This window comes from Elgaria multicarinata, chromosome 3, assembly GCF_023053635.1.
Source record: "Elgaria multicarinata webbii isolate HBS135686 ecotype San Diego chromosome 3, rElgMul1.1.pri, whole genome shotgun sequence".
In the NCBI taxonomy this organism is placed as follows: domain Eukaryota; kingdom Metazoa; phylum Chordata; class Lepidosauria; order Squamata; family Anguidae; genus Elgaria; species Elgaria multicarinata.
Window position 1 is genome coordinate 48,260,612 of NC_086173.1, and position 22,956 is coordinate 48,283,567.

The 22,956-nt window shown below is 42.6% G+C and overlaps 1 protein-coding gene across 1 annotated transcript in view; it reads left to right on the top strand.

Annotated features, from left to right (window-relative positions):
• Nucleotides 1–22,956, top strand: part of DNAH17 (dynein axonemal heavy chain 17) — a 111,352-nt gene that overhangs the window by 75,037 nt on the left and 13,359 nt on the right. Inside the window, exons 56-69 of the mRNA XM_063121486.1 lie at nucleotides 1,980–2,213; nucleotides 3,677–3,841; nucleotides 4,736–4,831; nucleotides 6,469–6,686; nucleotides 7,319–7,526; nucleotides 11,247–11,362; nucleotides 13,970–14,162; nucleotides 15,942–16,177; nucleotides 16,476–16,598; nucleotides 18,225–18,429; nucleotides 20,374–20,538; nucleotides 20,679–20,819; nucleotides 21,202–21,372; nucleotides 22,582–22,704. Coding sequence (XP_062977556.1) covers nucleotides 1,980–2,213; nucleotides 3,677–3,841; nucleotides 4,736–4,831; nucleotides 6,469–6,686; nucleotides 7,319–7,526; nucleotides 11,247–11,362; nucleotides 13,970–14,162; nucleotides 15,942–16,177; nucleotides 16,476–16,598; nucleotides 18,225–18,429; nucleotides 20,374–20,538; nucleotides 20,679–20,819; nucleotides 21,202–21,372; nucleotides 22,582–22,704 — 2,394 coding nt within the window. The remainder of the gene's footprint in view (nucleotides 1–1,979; nucleotides 2,214–3,676; nucleotides 3,842–4,735; nucleotides 4,832–6,468; nucleotides 6,687–7,318; nucleotides 7,527–11,246; nucleotides 11,363–13,969; nucleotides 14,163–15,941; nucleotides 16,178–16,475; nucleotides 16,599–18,224; nucleotides 18,430–20,373; nucleotides 20,539–20,678; nucleotides 20,820–21,201; nucleotides 21,373–22,581; nucleotides 22,705–22,956) is intronic.

Genomic DNA, 22,956 nt, shown 5'->3' on the forward strand with positions numbered 1-22,956 from the left:
AACAGTCCCTAGTGTTGACTTGCAAATACATGGAAAGGTGAGAGGACTCGTTTAAAAGCCCAGCTTTATAGATTTTTGCCTGGAGCTTTCACTTCTTGTAAAGAACTTGCTGTCTGCCCTGTTCGTTCATTTTATTTTTGACATGTATAGCAGATAAAAAGCAGTGGTGCAAATCCAACACCACTAAGTCCTATTTTGTTTGTTGAGATATGTTAACATCAGTGTCCTCTTGAGACTAGTTAATGCAAATATTTACTAGCAGAGAGGAGCCTTTATATCTTTTCTTCCTTTGGGACACGTGCTTTCCCCTCCTCCAAGTACATTAAACATTAATGGACCCTGTGCTATACAGCGATGCTCATGTTGCATATTTAAAACAAAGGAAATTGGGGCATGTAAAACCTCAGATCCTTAGAGTAGCATTCTTTTAGCTACCACATACCTATATTTCCATAATTGAATCAGGTGTTAAATTATGCACTCTGATCCCAGTCACAGCAGCTGTGAAGTTAGCATGCTCTCTGGAAGTATATACAAACTGGATCTCAAACAAATATGGATTCAAGATTCACTTTTGGACAAAAAGGCTTGTTTCACTTGTTTTATGAAATCTAAACTCATTCAGATTAGGTGTGCATGACTTGCCTTTATGAATGTAATTTGTTCTTTGCTCTGTGCTAAAGTTACCAAAATGGATCAAGTGAAGTCAATTCAAATCAAAAGATAATTTCAAAATGGCTGAAAAAACTATTAAGAAAAGTCAAGCAACTTACATGAAATACTTTTCACTGCTGTTTGTGTGGATTCCAGTGGCATTCTTTACCATGTGTAGCTTTATCCAGTAGCAAATAACAGCTGTGATGAAGGGCAGCCTTCCCCAACTGGGTGCCCTCCAGATGTTTTAAACTACAATGTCCAGGGCAGGATCTACAATATTCATTACACCGTTGTTTAAGTGCATTGTTGCGTCCTCCCTTGCTACGTTACAAAATGCAACTTGAGCCCAGTCAATCGAAATACCTTTTCTTCTATCGTTTTACCCCGGCACACTCTTCTTTAGAACGTTCTTCATTATGCTCATACCGGCTCTGAAGTAAACCTCCTTCTTCCAGTGACTCTGAGCTAGACCTGCCGGGATAAGCCGGCAGGGAGGCGGGGCGACGCGTAGGGACGAGGGAAGCCCTGCAGCGTCTTAAAGGGGCCACGTGTGCCCCGAAAGATAAGCAGTTTTTTTTAAAAAATTAAGCCTCTGTCCCCTCTTTCACCGCCCTCCCTCCCCCTCCCCCTCCCCCTCATCGCGTTGTGCCAGCTCTCCCTCCCCTCGTCTAGAAAAGCCCTCACTTGTCCTAATCAGGAAGCAAAGACCATGGTCACGAGACATGACTTTGAAAGACGGCATTGAAAACAACGAAAGATTGGGGCACATTGTTAGTTTTAAAACAATTTTAACAGAAAGTGGAACGGTTTTAAAAATCAGAAGAAACGTAACAACAACAGCATCACGTGACTGCTGACGTCATCTCTGCCAACTTGTTACGTTTCATCTAGACAAGTGTAGACGGGCCCCAGCATTCCTGACCATTGACTATTCTGGCTAGAGCTGATGGGAATTGAAATCCAAAACCTCTGGAAGGAGAGCTCATGCTTCCCATAGTTGCCTGTGTGGAAATGGCTGGTCCTTCCCATTGTGCTTGGGTGCTGAGGGTCACAGTCAATGAAATTCTAACAACTGAATAATAAAGTACAAAATTAATGACAATAATATTAGGGTAAATGAACAGATTTTAAATAGTAAAAAGGAGGAGGAGGAGAACTATAGATATAAATTGAAAACAAACATACTTGTAAGAAACATAAAACTAAATGCACAAACCAGTAAGAATCACTAGCAGTTTAATTTTATTGACAAACACACTGCATCTCTGATAAACACCCATTGTTTTATGGGGCTAACTGATATTTTATGGTCCCTCTTGCAGCCTGAAGTTAAGACCTCCATCAGTCTGTTTATGTCATTTGTCCACAAAACCGTCAATGAAATGTCCAAGACCTACCTGACCACCGAGAGACGCTATAATTATACCACTCCAAAGACCTTCTTGGAACAGATCAAACTATACCAGAACCTTCTTGCTAAAAAAAGAAGAGAACTTATTGCCAAAATTGAGAGGCTGGAAAATGGTTTAATGAAACTCCAGAGTACAGCCTCACAGGTATTTGTCTAAATAAACTTTCTTTCTTTCTTTCTTTCTTTCTTTCTTTCTTTCTTTCTTTCTTTCTTTCTTTCTGCACAGGAGTGACAGTTCCAGGATCACTGCTTGAATCTATTATTGGCTGTCTGCAGTTGCCATATAATAGATGGCTATCTCGAATGAAATTTAAAGAGATTTAGCTTACAAATGTATTAAATGTTATATTTTGGTCACTGGGAATTTGTGAATAATGAAAATGTTCTGTATTTTGTATAGTGCCCCCTGTGAGGTTATGGTAAAGACAATACTAAAGACATTCCCTCTCTCAAGAAGTTAATTATTCACACATGACTAAATGCTTTTCGAGATGAATAAACCACATTTCATCCATTGCCTAATAATCTCTGCAAATTGATAACAGCTCAAGCTAGATTTTGAGCTGAAAAACAACCGGAGGAGAAAAGCTTAAGCTGCCTCTTTGTGTCCACCTTTCACCCCTACACACACTGATAATCAGCATGTCCAGGCTGATTTTGGCTGTAAAAAGTGGAGGGAAGGAGAAGATAATGGGATCGAGCTAGGTTAATCACAGATATACCAAATGGAGCAGTTTGTAAACTTCACTGAAGTATTGTCAACACTGCAGCAGAAAAAAAAAATCAACAATATGAGTTAAGTGCACCACCAAGAATGGAGAAGCTTTTATTGACATTTAAGCACAAGGATATAAACACAAATAACAAGATTTGCTCATCTTGGATGTAATCCGGGAAATATGTTTTTCTAGTGTGATGGAATCTCTTGGCATCTTTTCATTTCATTAAGAGCAGCCATGCATGGGCCCAATTTGAATTGGAGTTGTCAGGCTGGGGGAGGGGGGGTCACCTTTCTCCCCTGCACTACTTCCCTGCTTTAAATCATCCCCCTGAAGCTTCTGTTAGGTACAGAACATTGGGGGGCAGGCAATGACCAAAAATAATAATGAAAGCAACTCAAGACGGTTAGAGCCCACCATGCACAAAAGGGAGGGCACTTTGTAGACATTTCAGAGTTGTGTTTCATGACTTGGAGAAGGTGGGAGGTGCTTAGCCTAAGGGTTTCTCTACATAAGGCTTTTATTGTGCATTTGTGATTGGTCACTCACAGAAGTTTGCAGTTCCTTTACATAGGGTGACCATTTGGAAAGGAGGACAGGGCTCTTGTATCTTTAACAGTTGTATCAAAAACGGAATTTCAGCAGGTGTCATTTGTATGCATGCAGCACCTGGTGAAATTCCCTCTTCATCACAACAGTTAAAGCTGCAGGAACCCTGCTTAGTGTGACCAGATACAAAAGAAAGACACCATCCTCATTTACCCTGTTTGTGCACTATTTGTTGCCTGGGGCAGGGAGAAATGGCATTGAGCATAGTCATGAAACACATTATACCTGCTCCTTGTTTCAGTTTAGCCTTAAGAGTTTGCTTTCCTGCTGGACTTTGTAGGTTGATGATCTGAAAGCCAAGCTTGCTGTTCAAGAACTGGAGCTCAAGCATAAGAATGAAGATGCCGACAAACTGATCCAAGTGGTGGGGGTTGAAACAGAGAAAGTGAGCAGGGAGAAAGCGATTGCTGACGAAGAGGAGTTGAAAGTGCAGGTCATCAATACGGTAGGCAAAACGTCTTTCTGAGGTCGAATTGACAGCCATGTACATTGCAGGGGATCAGAAACCAGCAAGGGATCAATTAGCCAAAGGACAGGGACATCTTTGCAGGAACCAGGTTCATTTCTGAGAAGTGTTTTCCATCTGCAAGTGCCAAGGAACTACATGGCAAGTTTTCATTCCTGGAAGCTTTTGCTTAACCACAAAGGGTGTTATTATTCAACTGTTAATTACTTACATGTGTCACACTCAGCCGTTTTCAGTGGGGCCAGCCAAGTTTTCATAGAAGTATCGGGTTGCAGTGGAATCCCTTATAAAATGTGGTAAGTAGTGAGAAGTAGTAGTGCTTAGTAACATATGTTGAAGACTAGCACTCTTGACAGTTCTGACCAGTGCAAAGTCACGTTAAAATGGTGCAACTTTCCATAATTTAGACAGGATAGGAAGTATGGTTTGCTGCAGATCAGCCTCATTTCAGCTGCACTCCGCCAAAGCATGGGAAACGGCACTGTGTCATGTGCCCCCCGCACATAAGCCTGGTGCACAATGGAGGAGAGACGGCCTTAGTCGCTTCAGAGCCACCATCTTCTCCATTACTTTGTGCTTGTGTAATGGTTGCCTTTCCCCTTCTTCTGGGGTTTTCCTGCTGCCAGGCTACTGAGCTTGCCCACCTGGGCCACGTCCATGAGTGAAGCGTATGTTTTTTTCACATTTTCCCAAGTGACACTTAGTTTTTGTGCTCTCCTTCTTTCATTCTTACTATTGCTTTTGAAAATACAAGTGGTAAAGGAAGGTTAGGGTGATATGGAATTTAAAAGCTGGGGTAAAATATACAACTGGTCCATTTGCATAGACAGTTTTGTTAAAGATTCATAATTTCTTGGACCTTCCCATCCCCAGAATGTGACAGAAAAGCAAAGGGCCTGTGAAACGGATTTGGCCAAAGCTGAACCAGCTCTGCTTGCTGCTCAAGAAGCACTGGACACTCTCAATAAGGTAAAATCCTTGGGCGTTTTCAGCTGGAATTGTGATATATTCTGGGTGTGTTTTTTTTTTAATGTTGCTTGGTCTGTAGGAGGATCACAGATGTTTGATTCTCCTCTCAGTAACCGTCTCCACCCCATACCCTCCCCACCCACCCACACCATATAGATTGACATTGCAGAAATTCTCTTAACATTTGGAAACTGCTACTGAATTATTGCAGTAAATGTCTCTGGTCCCAAAATATGAAACCCTAAAACCTGACAACCCATGTTAGCCTGAAGCTGATATGGGAACCAAGAACCCCAGGTCATGTCCAGCTTGAGTTCTTGCAGTCTAAGACATTATCTATAATCACAAATAAGAGTGGAGCTGTGAGGGGAAGGTGTCTATGGACAACTTTCCCAAGGTCCTTTGCCTCCCATATACCACCCCTGACATACAGCCCCTCCTGAGTTGACATTTCCACCCCATGTTAATTGTTCACCCTGCCAAAAACTCAAAATCCCAGAGGAAAATAATGTATTACATTTTATTGATTCATTCATTCATTCATTTGAAGTATTTTAATGCCAAAAAGGCCCCCAGAGTGGCTCACATATAACCAATTAAACAAGTCAGTCCCTGCTCACAGGTTTACATTCTAAAAAGACCCCCCCCCAAAAAGGAAAGGAACCTCTTGTGCAAGCACTGAGTCATTACTGACTCTTGGAGGGACGCCAGCTTTCGCTGACGTTTTCTTGGCAGGCCTTATAGTGGGGTGGTTTGCTGTTGCCTTCCCCGGCCGTTATTACCTTTCCCCCAGCTAACTGGGTACTCATTTTACTGACTTCGGAAGGATGGAAGGCTGAGTCGACCCGAGCCGGCTGCCTGAAACCAGCTTCCGCTGGGATCGAACTCAGGCCGTGGGGAGAGTTTCAGCTGCAGAAACTGCTGCTTTACCGCTCTGCACCACACGAGGCTTCAAAAAGACCCAACACACAAGGAAAATGGAATGGGAAGGGGGGGTTAATTCCTTTAGCAGGGCTGGTGGAATGGCCCTGCTCTCCCTATCATCCACCTCAGATCTTTTCTGTATGAGGTATTTATCATGTGCTTGTCATTCCCTACCTATGGTTGTTTACGGGTCCTGTAGACAATGTCGTGACACTCCAGTTTCGCTCCTGCCTCTAACTAGCACTTTGGGCAAGTTTTTTTTAGAGCAGGGGAAATGCTGCATTTAATTGTAAAGTGGAAGAAAATGCAATTTCCTTTTGTGTGTTTGCACTATTCCATTATGCCATATTGCCACCTAGAGGTTATGTAGCGGAAAAGAAACGCTCCTCGTGTAGAGCTCAGATCTCAGTTCTGCAATGAAACTGAAAGTAGATACAGCTGATTAACAGCCTCGTGTTGAAAAGGTCTTTGCCTAACCTGCTGGAATTGCTGGTAGTGGTTGAGGGAGGAGAAGCCTTCATGAGGGAAAACTTGAGCACAGCTGGTGGAATGGCCTTGCTCTTCTTCTCATCTCCCTCAGCTCAGCTGAGTGCTTGATGTGAGCTCTTTGCTCAATGAATTTTATTACTTTATTCTTTATTACAGCATTTGCAGTTTTGTGGCTGAGTGCCCCGACTTACCTAGAAAATGACTTTCTCTTTCTGCCTTTCTAGAACAACCTGACAGAACTGAAATCTTTTGGGTCCCCTCCAGAAGCTGTGGTTAACGTGACAGCAGCTGTAATGATCCTCACAGCTCCCGGTGGCAAGATACCAAAGGACAGAAGCTGGAAAGCTGCAAAAGTCATGATGGGCAAAGTAGACAGTTTCCTGGATTCGCTGAAGAAATATGACAAGGAGCACATTCCAGAGGCCTGCTTGAAAGCATTTAAGTAAGAGAAATCTAAACTGATGTTCTTCCACTGAAAGAAATTACTGCAGTGCACCCATTGAATCAGAGGCGAAAAGAAGCACAGGGTTTGACCCAGGGCCCATCCTCTCTAAGGGCCCCCACCCACCATTTTCAAGGTTAAAAGCAGGGGATGAATACCTGAATAAAGAGAAAATGCTTTAAAACTGTGCTTCGTACTACTGCAGCACTGGCCCTGCTCCATTCTCGGCCTGTGAACAGCCCTTTGAGCCAGGGGCAGGCAACCTGTGACCCTCCACATGTTTTGGCCTACAACTCCCAGCATCCCTCACAATTAGCTATGCTGGCTAGGCCTGATAGGAGTTGTAGGCCAAAACATGTGGAGGGCCAGAAGTTGCCCAGCCCTGGCACATTTTTAATTTCATTCGCAGCATGTGCACTGGAAGGAGAGATTTAAGCTCTCCGTCTAATACGGCAATTAAAATTGAGAGTTTTAAATCTCTCTTTCAGGGTGCTGCAATGGGGATTAAAATCATGCCAGAGGGGGAAGAGGGGGAGTATATAGACGTGGTCAATTGTATGGTACCATTGTAGATGTGAAAGGTGCTTTTGCTACCCGCAGTGCAACACTGCTTTGTAAACTTCCCTCTGCAGACCATTTCAAAACGATCCAACATTTGATCCAGATTTTATACAGTCGAAGTCCACAGCTGCTGCTGGTCTGTGTTCTTGGTGCCTAAACATTGTTCGTTTCTATGAAGTCTACTGTGACGTTGCACCCAAGCGGCAAGCCTTGGAAGAGGCTAATAATGAACTGGCAGAGGCACAAGCAAAACTCCAACTGATCAAAAACAAAATTGCAGTAAGTACACCCTACCCTCACCTGGGTAAAATGCCAGAGCCCTGGGCATCCCATCCAAGTAAATGCCATTATTATTATTATTATTATTATTATTATTATTATTATTATTATGTGCCATCAATTTTCATGGTGCTGTACAGTACTTTTCCCATTGACTGGCACTCACCACTGGCACTGAGCAAAAACATTAATTATTTTGTTGTGAGTTAGAGAATGAAAGTTACTTTCCCCCATGTCTGTGCAAACTGAGAGCTGGTGCATGGTCTTTGATTGAACCAAGAAGTCTCCAGTTCATAACTCAGATGAGATTTAAACTAACTAGGGCTAGATTTAGGGCGTCATCAGATGAGCATTTTATTGCACACTCATTACTGGGTACTCATGGATTTTAATGGGTCCTATTCACGACATTGTTTGCCTCCCATGCGTGTCCCGCCCCTTTTAGCTTTCTTCCCACGACAAAAAGAGACCCTGGTAAGTCCAAATTATTTTTAGGAGAATTGTTTTTAGGAGAAGCAGTATGATAGAAATGGCCCACTAAATGGGCCACGTGCACATTGTTTACTTCCTCTTTCCTCTCTCTGAGAAAGAGGAAGTATTGATCAACAAAAGCGAGAGCAGAGAAGTGACAGTAGGGAAGCGTGATTTTATTTATTTATTATTACATTTTTATACTGCCCAATAGCCGAAGCTCTCTGGGCGGTTCACAAAAATTAAAACCATGAAGAGCATAAAAACAACCGACCAATTTAAAACACAAATACAAAATACAATATATTTATTTATTTATTTATTTATTACATTTTTATACCGCCCAATAGCCGAAGCTCTCTGGGCGGTTCACAAAAATTAAAACCACAATAAAACAACCAACAGGTTAAAAGCACAATTACAAAATACAGTAAAAAAATACAATATAAAATACAATATAAAAAGCACAACCAGAATAAAACCACACAGCAAAAGTTAATATAGATTAAAATGTGAGATTAAAACAGCAAAGTTTTAATTTCTTAAATTAGGTGTTAAAATACTGAGAAAATAAAAAAGGTCTTCAGCTGGCGACGGAAAGAAAACAATGTAATTGCCAAGCGAACCTCTCTGGGGAGCTCATTCCACAACCGGGGTGCCGCAGCAGAGAAACCCTCCTCCTAATAGCCACCTGCCTCACTTCCTTCGGCAGGGGCTCACCCCCTGTCTGATGTAACTCATAGAGTTATTGCTTGCTTTTTATTCCACATTATCCAAAATACCGCAACAAATGCCATTGCATGTCCTATGAGATATAAATACGTGAGAGGGATATAGCGTTAGCATGATGGGAGCGTAATGATTTGACACAAGGTGTTGATCTGGCCGGCCTAAGTAAACATGCTGGATCAGACCTAAGTTCCATCTAGTCCAGCAACCTTTCTGCCACAGTGGCTAACCAGCTGCCTCTGGGAAGCCAACAAACAGGGCATGATAGGAGTAACCCTTTCCTGCTTTATGTCCCCCAGTAACTGGCATTGTGCATACTGCTTCTGTTCCTGAAGGCAGTATATAGCCACCATGAATAGAAGCCACTGATAGCCTTATCTCTCTTGAGTTTTTATAATCACCCTTTTAAGCCATCTTAGGTAATGACCATCACCACATCTTGTGGCAGTGAATTCCATAAACCAGCTACACACTGCATGAAGGATTATTTCCTTTTGTCCGTCCTGAATCTCCTGTCACTCAGCTTCATTTGATTAGCCTGAGTTCAAGTATTACAAGCTTTTCTAGACGAAGCTATTAATCTGCTGCACCTACTTCTAGTTTAGTCACAGAATTAAGATGAGATCTCTACACAAAGAGCTTTTCTTTTACTGCCTTTCTACTATATAACCTTCTAGGTGGCATGGTATAGTGGAATAACACAATTACACAAGCAGAGACTTGCACTGCGTTTTGGGATGGGGAAAAAAGACTGTATTTTCCCCACTCCAAAAAACCCACAAAAGTGCTCTTAAAAAAGAGAAGTAAAACTGGAGGGTCACAACATTGTCTAAAGCACCCATAAACAACCAAGAGTGAGGAATAACATGTACACAATAAAAACTTTGTGTAGAAAAGCCCTACTAGAAAAAAAAATATTTCTCTTCAATTTTTCCACGTCATGGAGAATTTTATACAATTTGATGATATCTCCATTAACCACCTGTTTTCTAAAGTACAAAGTTAGAAATTGTTGTAGCCTTTTCTCATTGGTGGCTTTGAAAATAGTGAGGCGGTATATAAAGACTAAATTAAAACTAGCAACAACAGACATACATTGAGGGTTTTTTAAAAATTTGCTTGTATATTTGCGTGGAACCTGCTTTTCTGTGATGCATGAAATGCCATAGTGCATGCCTGTTGTTACAGACTTGATTTAGCTTTTATATACCACTTTATTACTTCAAAGCCCTTCACAAAAATTATTTCAGTAACCCTTAAAATAACTTCCAGGCCCAATTCAAATTGCTGTTGCTGACTTTTAAAGCCCTAAATGGCGTAGGACCAGTCTATCTGATGGAATGCCTCCTCCCATATGTTCATGGCCGATTACTAAGGTTGTCTTCAGATGCTCTTCTCTGGGTCCAGCCACCCTCAGTGATGCAGTGGATGGCTAGTAAGGAAAGAGTCTTCTCAGTAGTCCACACCACCACCACCACCACATCTAAGGAATGCCCTTCCCATCTTCATTATATACTTTTTAGATGCCTGGTTACGGCCTTTAAGTAGGCATTTAATCTTTAATCTGTCACTCTGAATAATAATTTTACTGATGGCTCCTTAATGTTTTAATATCTTTAAATGTGTAATGTTTAATATTGTATTATTTTGAATTTTTGTGAGGTTTTTGTTGTTGTTATATTGTTGCTGTTGTTTGGTTTTATGACTGTAAATCGTCCTGAAGGCAAACAGTATATAAAAAAAATATGATAAAAATAAAATAGCCCACACTGTAAGGCCCACTCATATAGTCGAATCATTAAGATGCAGCCTCCAGCCATATATTTATATTTATATTCTATTATTTATTCTTTATTTGATACATTTATATACCGCCCCATAGCCGAAGCTCTCTGGGCGGTTTACAAAAGTTAAAAACAGTAAACATTAAAAGTATACAAAATTTAAAACATAAGAACAACAGTATAAAAACAACAGTATCCATTTAAAAACAACAGTTCTGCGGGCCCTTAAAAAACAAACTTAGCGTTGTTAAATGGTGTTAAATGCCTGGGAGAAGAGGAAAGTATTGACCTGGCGCCTAAAAGATAACAGCGTTGGGAGCATATCACAGAAAAGCAACATCCACATGGTGCCAGAGCCACAGATTCTTGTGAGTGCTTGCAGGTGGAAGGTAAGATGCTAACAGTCAAATGGCATTATGCAGCAATTCCATCTTTCTTTTTTTCCTTAATGGATTTTCTACAGTAAGGGGGGAAATTGAAATAGTGGTGGGAAAACCTGGGAGGTTATGGAAGATGTTGCCGTCTAGGCTAGTGTAAAATTCTGTGAATGAGGCAGAGCGATTGGCTGATAAAAGCCTCATCTAGGAAGCGCCCTGTATCAGCATATGCATAGCTTTGGGACACAACTTGTTAAGTACTGCCCCACTGATATAAATAGAAGGTGCATCCGTTAACTTCCATAGCAAGCAATCATCAGAATTTTCTTAAAAGTAACTGCAAACCTATTATTTTAAAGGATCTAAATGCCAACTTAGCCAATCTGACTGCTGAATTTGAAAAGGCCACAGCTGAGAAAATCAAGTGCCAACAAGAAGCTGATGCAACTAACAGAGTAATATCATTGGCTAACAGGTACCACATCATCCAGTAGAGTCTCTAGAGTATCATTGGCTGGCATTGGCTGATTGCCATCAAGGTTTGCTATTTTAGTATGACCCAAATTATATGTTATACAGGTAATTCAGAATAAAGTCCTAAAACTCCCAGCATGCCCCAAGAAGTATGGCTGGCTGGGGCATGCTGGGAACTGTAGGACTTTATAGGATTGTGCTCTAAATCTATTATATCCAGCCTTGGCCACTGTTCCCAAAATACATTCAATATAAAACTTTGTCAGAAGAAGTTGGCAATACAAAGTTGCTCTTGGTATGGTCATTGAATTGTCCCATGAAGTACTTTATGAATCAAGCTGTAATGTGCCCAGGGTGGGGAATATGACATTTCTTGTAAAAAAAAAATCCCAAGAATCTAAGCATTTATTATTTTTTATAATCTGCTTTTCCAGAAAGGTAAAAACAACAACATGATAATAGTGGTTCTTAAAATTACATGAGCCAGAGACTCAAACATATCGCATGTCCGTTTTGTATAGTTTTTAAATCTGCTTATTCTGAGGGAAGCACTTAGTATTTTAAAATCTGTAGTCTACCACACTAAGGGTTTCGGTTATCCCAGCTGGCTGGAAGACCCAGCTGGTAAGAAGAAACTTGTTATGCTTCCCAGCATGTATGAACCAATTCCTGAAAATGAAATACTACATGGGAGAGAATGACTCAAAGATGCGTAGTTTATTTAGAGAAGCTGCAATTAGAATTTGGAGGGAGGCTGTTAGTTCAAAGGCAAGCAGTACTCTCTGCTTTTTTTATGGGTCCTCTGGAGAGTGAGATCTGAACTGATCATAATCTTCAAAGGACCCTAAAAACTGCTACACCAGAAATGGCCAAGTATATGACACACAAAAAGAACAAAATATTTCTCAGTAGTGTCAGTGTTAGCTCCAGGTTTTTGAGAGGCCCTGAGCAAATCACCCTCAGTGGTCTCTGCCTTGTCACCAGGGCTGGCTCTACTATTAAGAACACAAGGAGAGCCCTGCTGGATCAGAGCGAGGGTCTGTCTAGTCCAGAACTCACAGTATTCTAAGGGTGGTTGCACCATAGATTTGTATAAAGGCAGTATGATACTGGCAGTTTCATCAGGCAGTGGGAAGAGTAGAGAATTGTGCCGTTCTCCCCCAGCCCTGCCAGGAATGGCCGCCGCTGCCTCCCCACCACCTCCAGCAGGTGCTCTGGAGAGCCCTTCCAGCCACTCAGCAGGGCTCTCTAGGGAACGTGAGCAGTGCACAGCCAGCTGATGCTTCTTCTTACAGTGGGCAGCCATTGCCACCCCCACCCTGCCCACTTGCAGAAATCTGCTGGGTGGGCAGGATCGCAAGGCCGGCTGAGTGAGTGGGGCTGGCCGTACCGCTGCTGCCTCACTTGGGTTGGGCCTGCTCCTCACCACCATTGTCACCAGCTGCTATTGTTGTCCTAATCCTCTTTCTCATCCTTGCTACCAGCTGCTTGTTTGCTTGACAAGCAGAGAGCCAGTGAGCAAGCAGTGGCATCTACCGCTCTTCCTTCTCACCTCCCCATTACCTGGGCCAGAGTGACAGGCAGGTGAACAAACGAATTGCAGGGGTGAAGAGGCGGAACAAGACCAGGGGTCTTGTGTCTGCTGGGTTTTTTTTCCTGGGGTATGGGCTCTTGGCAAGTGCCCAAGCAGGCTGTGTAACCATTGAAAAAGATACGACAGGAATAGGAATCGGCTGTAGGTAGAGCTGCTGCAGCCCTCCAGCCTATCGTACTGTAATTCACATCCCAGTTCGCTGGCGGGTTACTGGCATTTCGTAATATTTGTGTTCATTTGCAGGTATACAGGTGGGGCACAGTCTCAGAAATGAACATTCTAATGATTGTCCCAAAGTTCATTGCTCTCCCATTAGATTTCTAAGGGGTACTAAGCACCCTAATTTTTTTGCCAAGCCTCTTGCTTCTTTGATCCTCAGGCTGATCTTTCCTGCTTCAGATAACAGGCTGCTTGCATCTATCTATCTATCTATCTATCTATCTATCTATCTATCTATCTATTTCTTTAAGGGTGAAATCCTCTCAAAGTAGTGTTTTATAGTTCCCTTTTCATGCAGGCAACAATGAATCACACTCCATAGCTTGGAGAGAGATGAACGGGAAATGTTCCCAAATGGCTTTCTCCTTCCAGAAGGGTCTAGCAATTGAGAGTTATCTCCTTAATGAAGGAAAGGTGCTTGACCACTCTGCCAAGGCTATCAAGATAATCTCCAGCAGTCCTGGTTCAGCCAGTTTGGCAGACCCTACTCTTACAGTTTGACAGATTCGGAATGAAAGGGCTGGTGGAAGGGACCCCTGAGACTTCATCCTGACCGACCGACCCCACCCCGCCCCACCCCGCACAACTGATATGAGCACATTTGAAATCTGCCAGCATAAAGATATTGACATATACACACACATACACACACCTTGTCTTAAGCAGCAGTCAGCATTCCAGGGCAGAGAATCCATCTGCTTCTGGGAATGTTCCGGCCTAGCACCAAGACAAAGCTGGCCAGAGTCCCAGGCTCTGCTAACCAAAGGCGCATCTCCTTTTGAAATGTTTCTTCAGGCTAGTTGGTGGATTAGCATCAGAAAACGTGCGTTGGGCCGAGTCAGTGGAAAATTTCCGCGAACAGGAAAAGACGTTGTGTGGGGATGTGCTTCTAATTACTGCATTTGTTTCCTACGTTGGCTACTTTACCAAAAAATACAGAACTGAACTGCTGGACAAGTTCTGGACTCCTTACCTACATCAACTGAAGGTAAATCTGTCCCAGAACCTGTTAGGTGGGGATGAATACTGTGTTCTGACAAGCCCTACTTGCATTTACCAGGAATGATCCCAGTGATTCTAAGCTACAAGTCAGTGCCTCATGAGCTACCCACAACATTAAATACCTGAGCTCTAAATCCCTTGGGAATGATTGTTTACTTTATTTGGGAGTGCCACAAGCAGGGCACCACAACTGAGAAGACCCTCGCTTCTGTCACCTTAGATGGCAGAGGCACCTGGAGGACAATCTCTGAAAAAATCATACTGGATGGTCAGGTGGATGAGAGCCAGTGTAGTGGTTAGAGTGCTGGTTAGAAACAGGGGTGTTGGGGAAATTCACAACAGATTCAAACAAGTTTGGGTTTCTATGAATCTGACCTGTAGTTTCTGCAGCAGACTGGCTTTTTTGATGTCACGTTGATTGGCTATTTTGAAGTCACGCACACTGGTTTTTCACTTTTGCAGGAGATATGTGCTAATTCACATTAGCACATTTGTGCTACTGTTCACTTGTGCTAATGCAAATTTGCGCATGTAGAACGAAATTCTGGTAAAAATACATCCAATTCCACCAATGAGCGGGAGATGCAACGAAAGACACCTGACAAGCCACAAAACATAGACAGAACAGATTTAACAAAATCTAGATGCCCCTCACTGGAGACAAGCTGGAAGCCTCTGGAGCTTTTTAAGCACTAGCGGGACGTGGTCCCAAAGCCCAGTCCCAGTTAGTAGTCTGGAGGCCATGTTTTGAAGTAACGGCTGTCTCCCCAGTCCAGCAGTGTTTACGGTCCACTGACTCAAAGTGCACAGAGTCAGCTCATTCACTTCAGCCCAAAACCCCTTAAGCCACACAGTACTTAACACAGGTTCTAATCTAAGAGATATCTTTAAGGGCCAATATTTGAACCTCTGTGAGGTGCAACTAGTCCCTGCCTTGTTTGCTTTGTGAGGGACACCAACCCCTGATGATAACTATACCCGTTTATAGCGTAACCTATTGCTAACTCCTACCTCTCTTCAATTAATCCTACCTGACTTATTTGGTTTTTGTTCAGTCCAATCCTGGTCCTTTCTGTCCCAAACCCATGCATGTATGCATCTAGCTGTGTCATCATCTTTACAGAATAGATTCCATAGTTTTCATATCCCACCAATCTTTTTTTTATATACTGTAGGTGTTCACCTAGCCTAAATTATATGGACACTTTGCTTAAAAGACAAAAAACACAATATCAGTTTACAGACCTTGTGTGTGTGGTGGACCCGAAAACCCACTGTGACTATTTTTAAACCTAACTTAGGGCACAATTCTATGCATGTTTAGACTGAAAAAAAAGTCCTACAACTCCCAGGATGCCCCAGCTGGCCCTTTTTTTTTTACACATGCATTTGGCTTCTGATTTATTTTTTTGTGTGTGTTGTTAGGTTAGATTATTATCGTTGCATTTTAATTGTTTTAGTGCAGAAGTATGACATTTATTCAGAATTTATTGGTAGTTTTTATTAATATTGTAAGGCACACTTGTGTTCCTTTTGGAGGAAGGGCAAAGTATAAGAATTTTAAATGAAGAAAGAAACAATAAGCACAGTATCTACAGTACGTCCTGCCAAGCTGCATCAAAACAATAATTCAGTTCTAAACCATCCATGAATTCAATTCCATTGTAGACAGTTCTTGTAGATAGCTGTAAAGTTCTGTCCCAAAGAAAAGCAGCCTGTGCACTGACTGTTCTGAGCGATACCTATTTTTTAACATTTTTTGCAGGTGCCAATTCCCATCACTCCTGGCCTGGACCCTTTGAGTCTCCTAACGGATGACGCGGATATTGCCACATGGAACAACCAGGGGCTCCCCAGTGACCGCATGTCCACCGAAAATGCAACTATCCTGTGCAATACAGAACGTTGGCCACTCATTATAGATGCCCAGCTCCAAGGGATCAAGTGGATTAAAAACAAACATGGAGACGAGCTGAAAGCCATCCGGCTTGGACAGAAAAGGTTGAGCCATAGCAATTCTGTTTTAGGCCTGCCCCTCGTATCCCTTGTTTGTATAATGGAACCAGTTAGCCCCCTCTGCCCAGACTCCAGCCCAGTCCTAGCCAGTCTTAATGAACACAGGGGAGCCCAGCTCTGAGTTCCAGTGATTCCCGTAAAAAAACCTTCCTCTGTGAGCATCAGCATTCTGAATGCTCATGCAAAATGTCTGTAATGTGCCTCAGAATAGTATAGGAAATGTTTTTGTGCTGTAAAACACACCGTGGAGCATTTCTTAAAGCTTTATCGTCTGGTTTGGCAGCTACCTAGACATCATTGAACAAGCCATTTCCAATGGAGACACGCTCCTCATTGAGAACATTGGAGAGTCTGTGGAGCCTGTGCTGGATCCGCTGCTAGGTCGAAACACCATCAAGAAGGGAAAGTAAGTTGGCTGTTGCCACGGTCTTTGAAGCCACAAGAGCCCCTGCTTTTCCAAACAGGAGTTACAGTGAGGAGATGTTAGCCCTTCAGCCACACCTTTGTAGCCCAATTTCTTTTTAGTTCAGGATAAGCAGGCTATGTGCTCTGTGTGTGTGTGTGCGTGCAACTTCCCAATAGCTTTTTCCTCGGGTTCTTACCTGCGTGTCTTGCTTGCCCCCTTTGTACTTTGGAAGAAAAATAATAATTTCCTATATATTTCCATTTTCTTATGTCCCTTGCTATTCCCAGTAGAAACTATTTTGTAACAGTTTCCAGATTAGTAGTGTTGCCGCCCCAGCCCTCATTGGGAAATGTCATATTGAATTGATTTTCAAATCCAAATGAGTGCATTTATTATTGCAATCATCATTTCAAAAACCAAGGGCTGGTTTTCATGCCTCTTACTTTCAAATTGCAAGCATGTGTCTGCACATTCCTTTCTGGCATTTGTGCACGTGGCATGTGGACACGAGCTCAGCTTCTGCCACAAAACCTTCCCGGTTTTGCCATTAGTCTTTTTGTGATGGTGGCAGTACTGAGAGAAGGGCCTCCTCCAAAGAGCTTAAAACCCAGGCAGGCTTGTCTGGGAGAAGGCAGTCTTTCAGGAATCCTGTTCCCAATCCATATAGGGCTTTCTCGGTCATAACCAGCACTTTTGAGTTGTGCTCAGCAACAAGCCAGTAGCCAGTAACTCTCTTGTAACAAGATACTCTCGCGCTCCTTGAACTGGCTCTGGTCAACAGTCCCACTGTAGCATTCTGAACCACATGAAATTTTGGCATCAAAGCACCCCTTTCCTCTTTTGCACTAGCAAGCGCTAACAGCATTGTGCTAGCTTTGATTTGCACTAGTGGAATGTCATTAGTGCTAGTATTGCAGTACGATTAGACCCTACCCAATTATTCTTCAGGAGGATCTATAATTCAGTTGATCATAAGGTATAAAAAAACAGAAACAACAAATACTCTTAAAATGTTGAGCTTTTCTGTATACAAAAAAAAGGTGGGTTTTTTACGCTTCCTGTGAATTCCTCAACCTACTCTTATCCCTTGCCCCCCTTGTAACCACAAGTTTCCCACTTACACTTTAGGAACCCTCTTCTGCCTACTGCTTGTCTCCTGTGGAAGCGTTCATGCAATCCTGTCAATAAATCAGACTCCGTTCTTGACATTATTCCACTATTTTTCATCTCAACTGCTGTCTCCGCTTCTCAAATGAAATCCCTCATTGGTATCTGCCTTACCTATTCAAGCCACTCTTGCCAGCTTGTTACAAGAGCGGAGCATGTATGGCTTGGCTCTTCTGTTATATTTATTGAACTGTCTTTTCCAGAAGAAAAGCATTAGAATTCCCCACTGCCTAACACTGAATCCATTCTAAAATAAAAGAAGGTGGTGGCAATTTTGTTCATGACTAATAGCTATGGCCTCAGTCTCCCCCAACTGGGAGCCCTCCAGATGTTTTGGACTACAACACATCTGGACAACACCAGGTTGGGAAAAGCTGGCCTTTACATGTAGGCAGATTGGTGGGTTTCTATATTGGCTTGTTCAGTATTCTCATGCCTTGTCAAAACTCTAATCCTCAGGTACATTAAGATAGGAGACAAGGAGGTGGAATACCACCCCAACTTCCGCCTGATTTTGCACACCAAGTACTTCAACCCCCACTACAAACCAGAGATGCAGGCCCAATGCACCTTGATCAACTTTCTGGTCACCAGGGATGGGCTGGAGGACCAGCTCTTAGCTGCTGTGGTGGCTAAGGAGAGACCTGACCTGGAGGAACTGAAGGTATTGTTATTGCTGGTGATGAACAGGATGGCCTGCTTTACACGTATCAGTGGTAGCCACAGTTTGTTGGTACTGCCAGAGCAGACCAAATGATTGAAGCAGTGAATCTCTGAGACTACCATTCAGATTTTCATTTGCCCGGAGATATGTGCTAACATGCAAGCAGGAAGCCCAAGTACATTATAAAGGGAAAGGCACTGATTTGTATACAGATGCAGCCTTCGTATATAACACAAGTGTTGCACAAATGAAGCCATTTAAAATATATGAGATGTTGATGGAGACATCCAATGAATTCAGTCTCAGAACATGATGCCTACCATTGAAATGGAAGAAGAGGCATTTCTTGCTCAGAGGAGGAGGTTTTCCCAAAATGGTCTACTCCTCTTACTCACATCAATCAAACCAGACTCTTAAGCTTCCATTGGAGGAGGCCCTGCCCAGTTCAAAATATCCTGTCTCCTCCACTACATCAGAGGTTTTTTGAAGCTCTTGTTCCTACTTTCTGCCAATATTGACTGCTCCCCGTTCCCTGCATTAGATACACTGCTTGTGGGTTCCTGGCTGACTGTGTGAACAGAGTGCTGGACTAGATGGATCCTTGGTCTGATCCAGCAGGGCTCTTCTTATGTTCTCATTTAAGTCAGGAGGGGACCATGAGAATGTGTAAATTAATTCAGTTGTCATTAGGGTGCAATCCCATGGTTCCTGGGAGGAAGTCCCGGGGGGCATAGGATACTACAGAACTTCCCCTCCATGCCAGAGAGGAAGATCTGCTGCAGAGGACCTCCCTTGGCCCATGGTAGAAAGCTTCACTGCCACTACTGCTCCAATGGCAGTCAGGGCTAAAAGGGAATGTTCCAAGAATGTAACAGGGCAGTTTGGTGAAGCCTTTGGATTTGCCCCTTGTTCCTTTGACATGCCAGGTCTGGAGCTGCAGTAGTTATTTTCCTTCCCATTCAAACCAATGGGAGGAGAAATGAAACACACACGTACCTTTTGCCCTGGCCAGTGTGAGCCCGGTAGAGCTCAAGAAGTGGCAGGTCTTCTGCCACAGGTTCTCCCACCCCAGCACCAGGATTGCACTGCCCATCCTTTATTTATAGAATGATAGAGTTGGAAGAGGCCATTTTGAGTCCAGCCCTTCCTCCGTGCAGGAATTCATTGCTTAGCCTTGATTTACTATATTTAAATGTATTGGTTCCTCTATTAAAAGCTCCAGTTTTAAAAATCAACAAATTGATTGTGTCTTTAATTACCATTTTTCTCATTTACTCTTCGATTTCTCTTTTACATTGGCTTTTGAATGAAAGAGTCTATTATTTAGGTCAACCTTGTAGGCTAGAAAGTCCCACTTGCAGTTGTTGCTGCAAGCAGAATGCTGGTCCTACCCTTTAATTGAAACAGCAGTACACAGAGAAGGAGGATGCTGTTTCACTTCGGACCTGGTCATAGCCTTGGTGCTGGGTCTTCCGTACACTGTCCATTGGCATATAAGAAGGGATGCGAATCAAGCAGTCCTTGTGTCCTTAGTTGCATTGCAACCCTTCTTCAGAGCCTACCTGAGTCTTTGTGGCACTTTAATAATACGTTACAGAAGCTTTGTAGTCATTTGCAAGAAAACCAATGTAGGAAGACTGTGATTTGTGCATTATCCAGTCATGTATGTCTGAGAGGTCCATCATCCAAATTACTGCTTTTAATGAGCTGAGAACTACAGCTCCTTCAGCTCTTTGCATTTTCGGTTCTAGAAAAAATTACATTTTCAGGAATATTCTGGAGACATACTGCAGCCAGTGAGTTCAGAGAACTCCCATTGTATTTAATGGCCCTATTTGGGGACCGGGTCTGTATAGCCCCACTGTGCAGTGTCAACCTTTGGAGAAAAGAAATTCCCCAGGAAGTACCAAATTCTCATTTCTTCCCTTCTCTTTGCTGCTGTAGGCCACTCTCACAAAGCAACAGAATGAATTTAAGATCATCCTGAAGGAGCTGGAGGACTCCTTACTGGCTAGACTCTCTGCTGCATCAGGAAACTTCCTAGGGGACACAGCCTTGGTGGAAAATCTAGAGACAACTAAGCGCACGGCTAATGAGATAGAAGTAAAGGCAAGTGGGCTGCTCCGACTGTCACTGTGTGTTTTTGTGGCCATGGCTCTAGCACTTGGAGTGTTTGCTATTCTCTCTGATAAACATTGTGGTTTTCTAGAACAGTCCTTTAAAGATTGCTTGTTGTTGTTGTTGTTTAGGTGAAAGAGGCTAAAATTACTGAAGTGCAAATTAATGAAGCTAGAGAGAACTACAGAGCAGCTGCAGAAAGGTCATCCTTGTTGTATTTTATACTAAACGACCTCAACAAAATCAATCCCATCTATCAATTCTCCCTAAAGGTAAACAACAGTGGAACAGGCCAGCTGAGGGGGTCATTGATTACATTTGCCTAGGAGAATCATCTATCGCCTATTATGACAGAATCCAAAACACTCATAGCTTTTTATGCATCGATCTTACAGCATTCCTGTAATATCTGCTCATTATAATGAAGGATCATTGAGGGCCAGGCAGAACCAGCTTGCCCCAAGGTCATACTGAAAGATCTATGCCCAAGGGCTTTGAATCTTGATATTTATTCCACTCATGAGCCCAAACAGTGGGCAATTTCATGCTTGGATGAAGGCACTTTCCGTGTCTCTGTGTCTTTTTATAACATTCTTAAGTAATGCAACCATCTTAAACCCCTTGGATCTGTACTTTGGCTTCTTTTCTGACCAGGCATTCAATGTGGTGTTTGAGAAAGCCATTCAACGTACACCTCCAGCAGATGATGTGAAACACAGGGTGATCAACCTAACTGATGAGATCACATATTCAGTCTTCATGTATACAGCCCGGGGGCTTTTTGAGAGAGACAAGCTTATTTTTCTAGCCCAGGTTGCCTTTCAGGTAAGGTAATTTCATGCTGGCAGTAACTGAAGAAGTGACTGTGTATTATTATTTTTGTCTTCATGCCCTGGTATTAGTCAATATCTCTTTCCAGCATATAATTGTGTGAACAATGGGACAATTATGTGAACAATGGGACAGTTGTGTGGATAACTTTTTATTATAGCTGAAGCATAACTGCTTAGTGACACCACTGCAGAGGTACTGAGTCCCTTGGGGAAGGGTGGTATCACTCATGAGGAGGGTAAGGATCACACAGTAAGTGAGAGCAGAAGCAGAAAAGGGCTATTGCAAAACAAGTTGTGGGAACCTTTCTAGGCGAAAGATTTGAGGAAAGTAGTTCTTTATAAAGGAAGGAGCGGCAGCAGTGCTGGGGTGCAACCATGGGAGATTAAACCAACAACAAAACCAACAGTCAAGGAGGAAGATTAGTCAATACAATCCAGTCAGGTAAAATCAAATTTAGTAGGATAATAGCGTCAAAACCACCTCCCTCACAAAGACTTTTCTACACAAGGCTGTTATTTGCTGTATCTGCTTTTGGTTTTGTTGCAGAACTGAGATCTGAGCTCAGCACAGACTTTTCCCTTTTGTGTTTTTCTGCTACATATCCTCTAGGTGGCACTGTGTTATAGCGGAATAGTGCAAATACACAAGTAGTTCTTTCACTTTCAGAAATAGTGTTCCATTTTCCCTGCTCTAAAACAACACACAAGAAAGAGCGCCTAAAAAACAGAAACAAAACTAGATGATCACGACACTATCTAAAGAGAGTACTATATTTGGTCCCACAAGATTCCAAAGCCAGGCTTTCTCTGGATGGGTCCCCTGGGTGGTATCTAATTGTGTCCTTCCAGCTACAGAATGGACATGGTTGGCAGATCAAATCCCCCACAGAAGCCCAAAATCACCTGCCTGCCCTCCAGATCTGTTCTGGTGGGCTTGGGTATCCTCCAGAGATGTGGGGATGTGGGCAAGGGGTTGTGGGGGAGTAAGGGAAAAGGAAACTCCCATTGCACAAGTGTAAGTCACTCGCGTAACATTGGATTTAGCCCTATGCCCTTGTGTTTTGGTTCTCCTTCTCCTGAAATCAACAAATTCAGAGGGATATATAAGCTTACGACTGAGTCCATGGCAGCTATTCACTGACAGTTTCCAAAGAAAGTGGAGTAAATAGTCCTAATATTCCTAATTTCATACCTTATCTAGGTCTTGTTGGTGAAGAAGGAAGTGAATCCGGTGGAACTGGACTTTCTCCTGCGTTTTCCCTTTAAAGCTGGACTGACATCTCCAGTAGATTTCTTATTAGGTCAAGGATGGGGTGGAATTAAGGTTTGTTTGAAAACACTATTCCTAGCCTAATATCTTTTTAGCATCTCAGAGTGACGCACTACAAAATGGTAGGATTCAGTAGTATATCCATGATTGATGGAGACATGCTCAAGGAAGTTTGTTTGTTTATTATACTTATATACCTCCCCCATAGCCAGAGCTCTCTGGGCGGTTTACAGAAATTCTAAAATTGAGATAAAAGCAAGTATACAAATTTTAAAATTTTAAAACACAGAACATACACACGTAAAG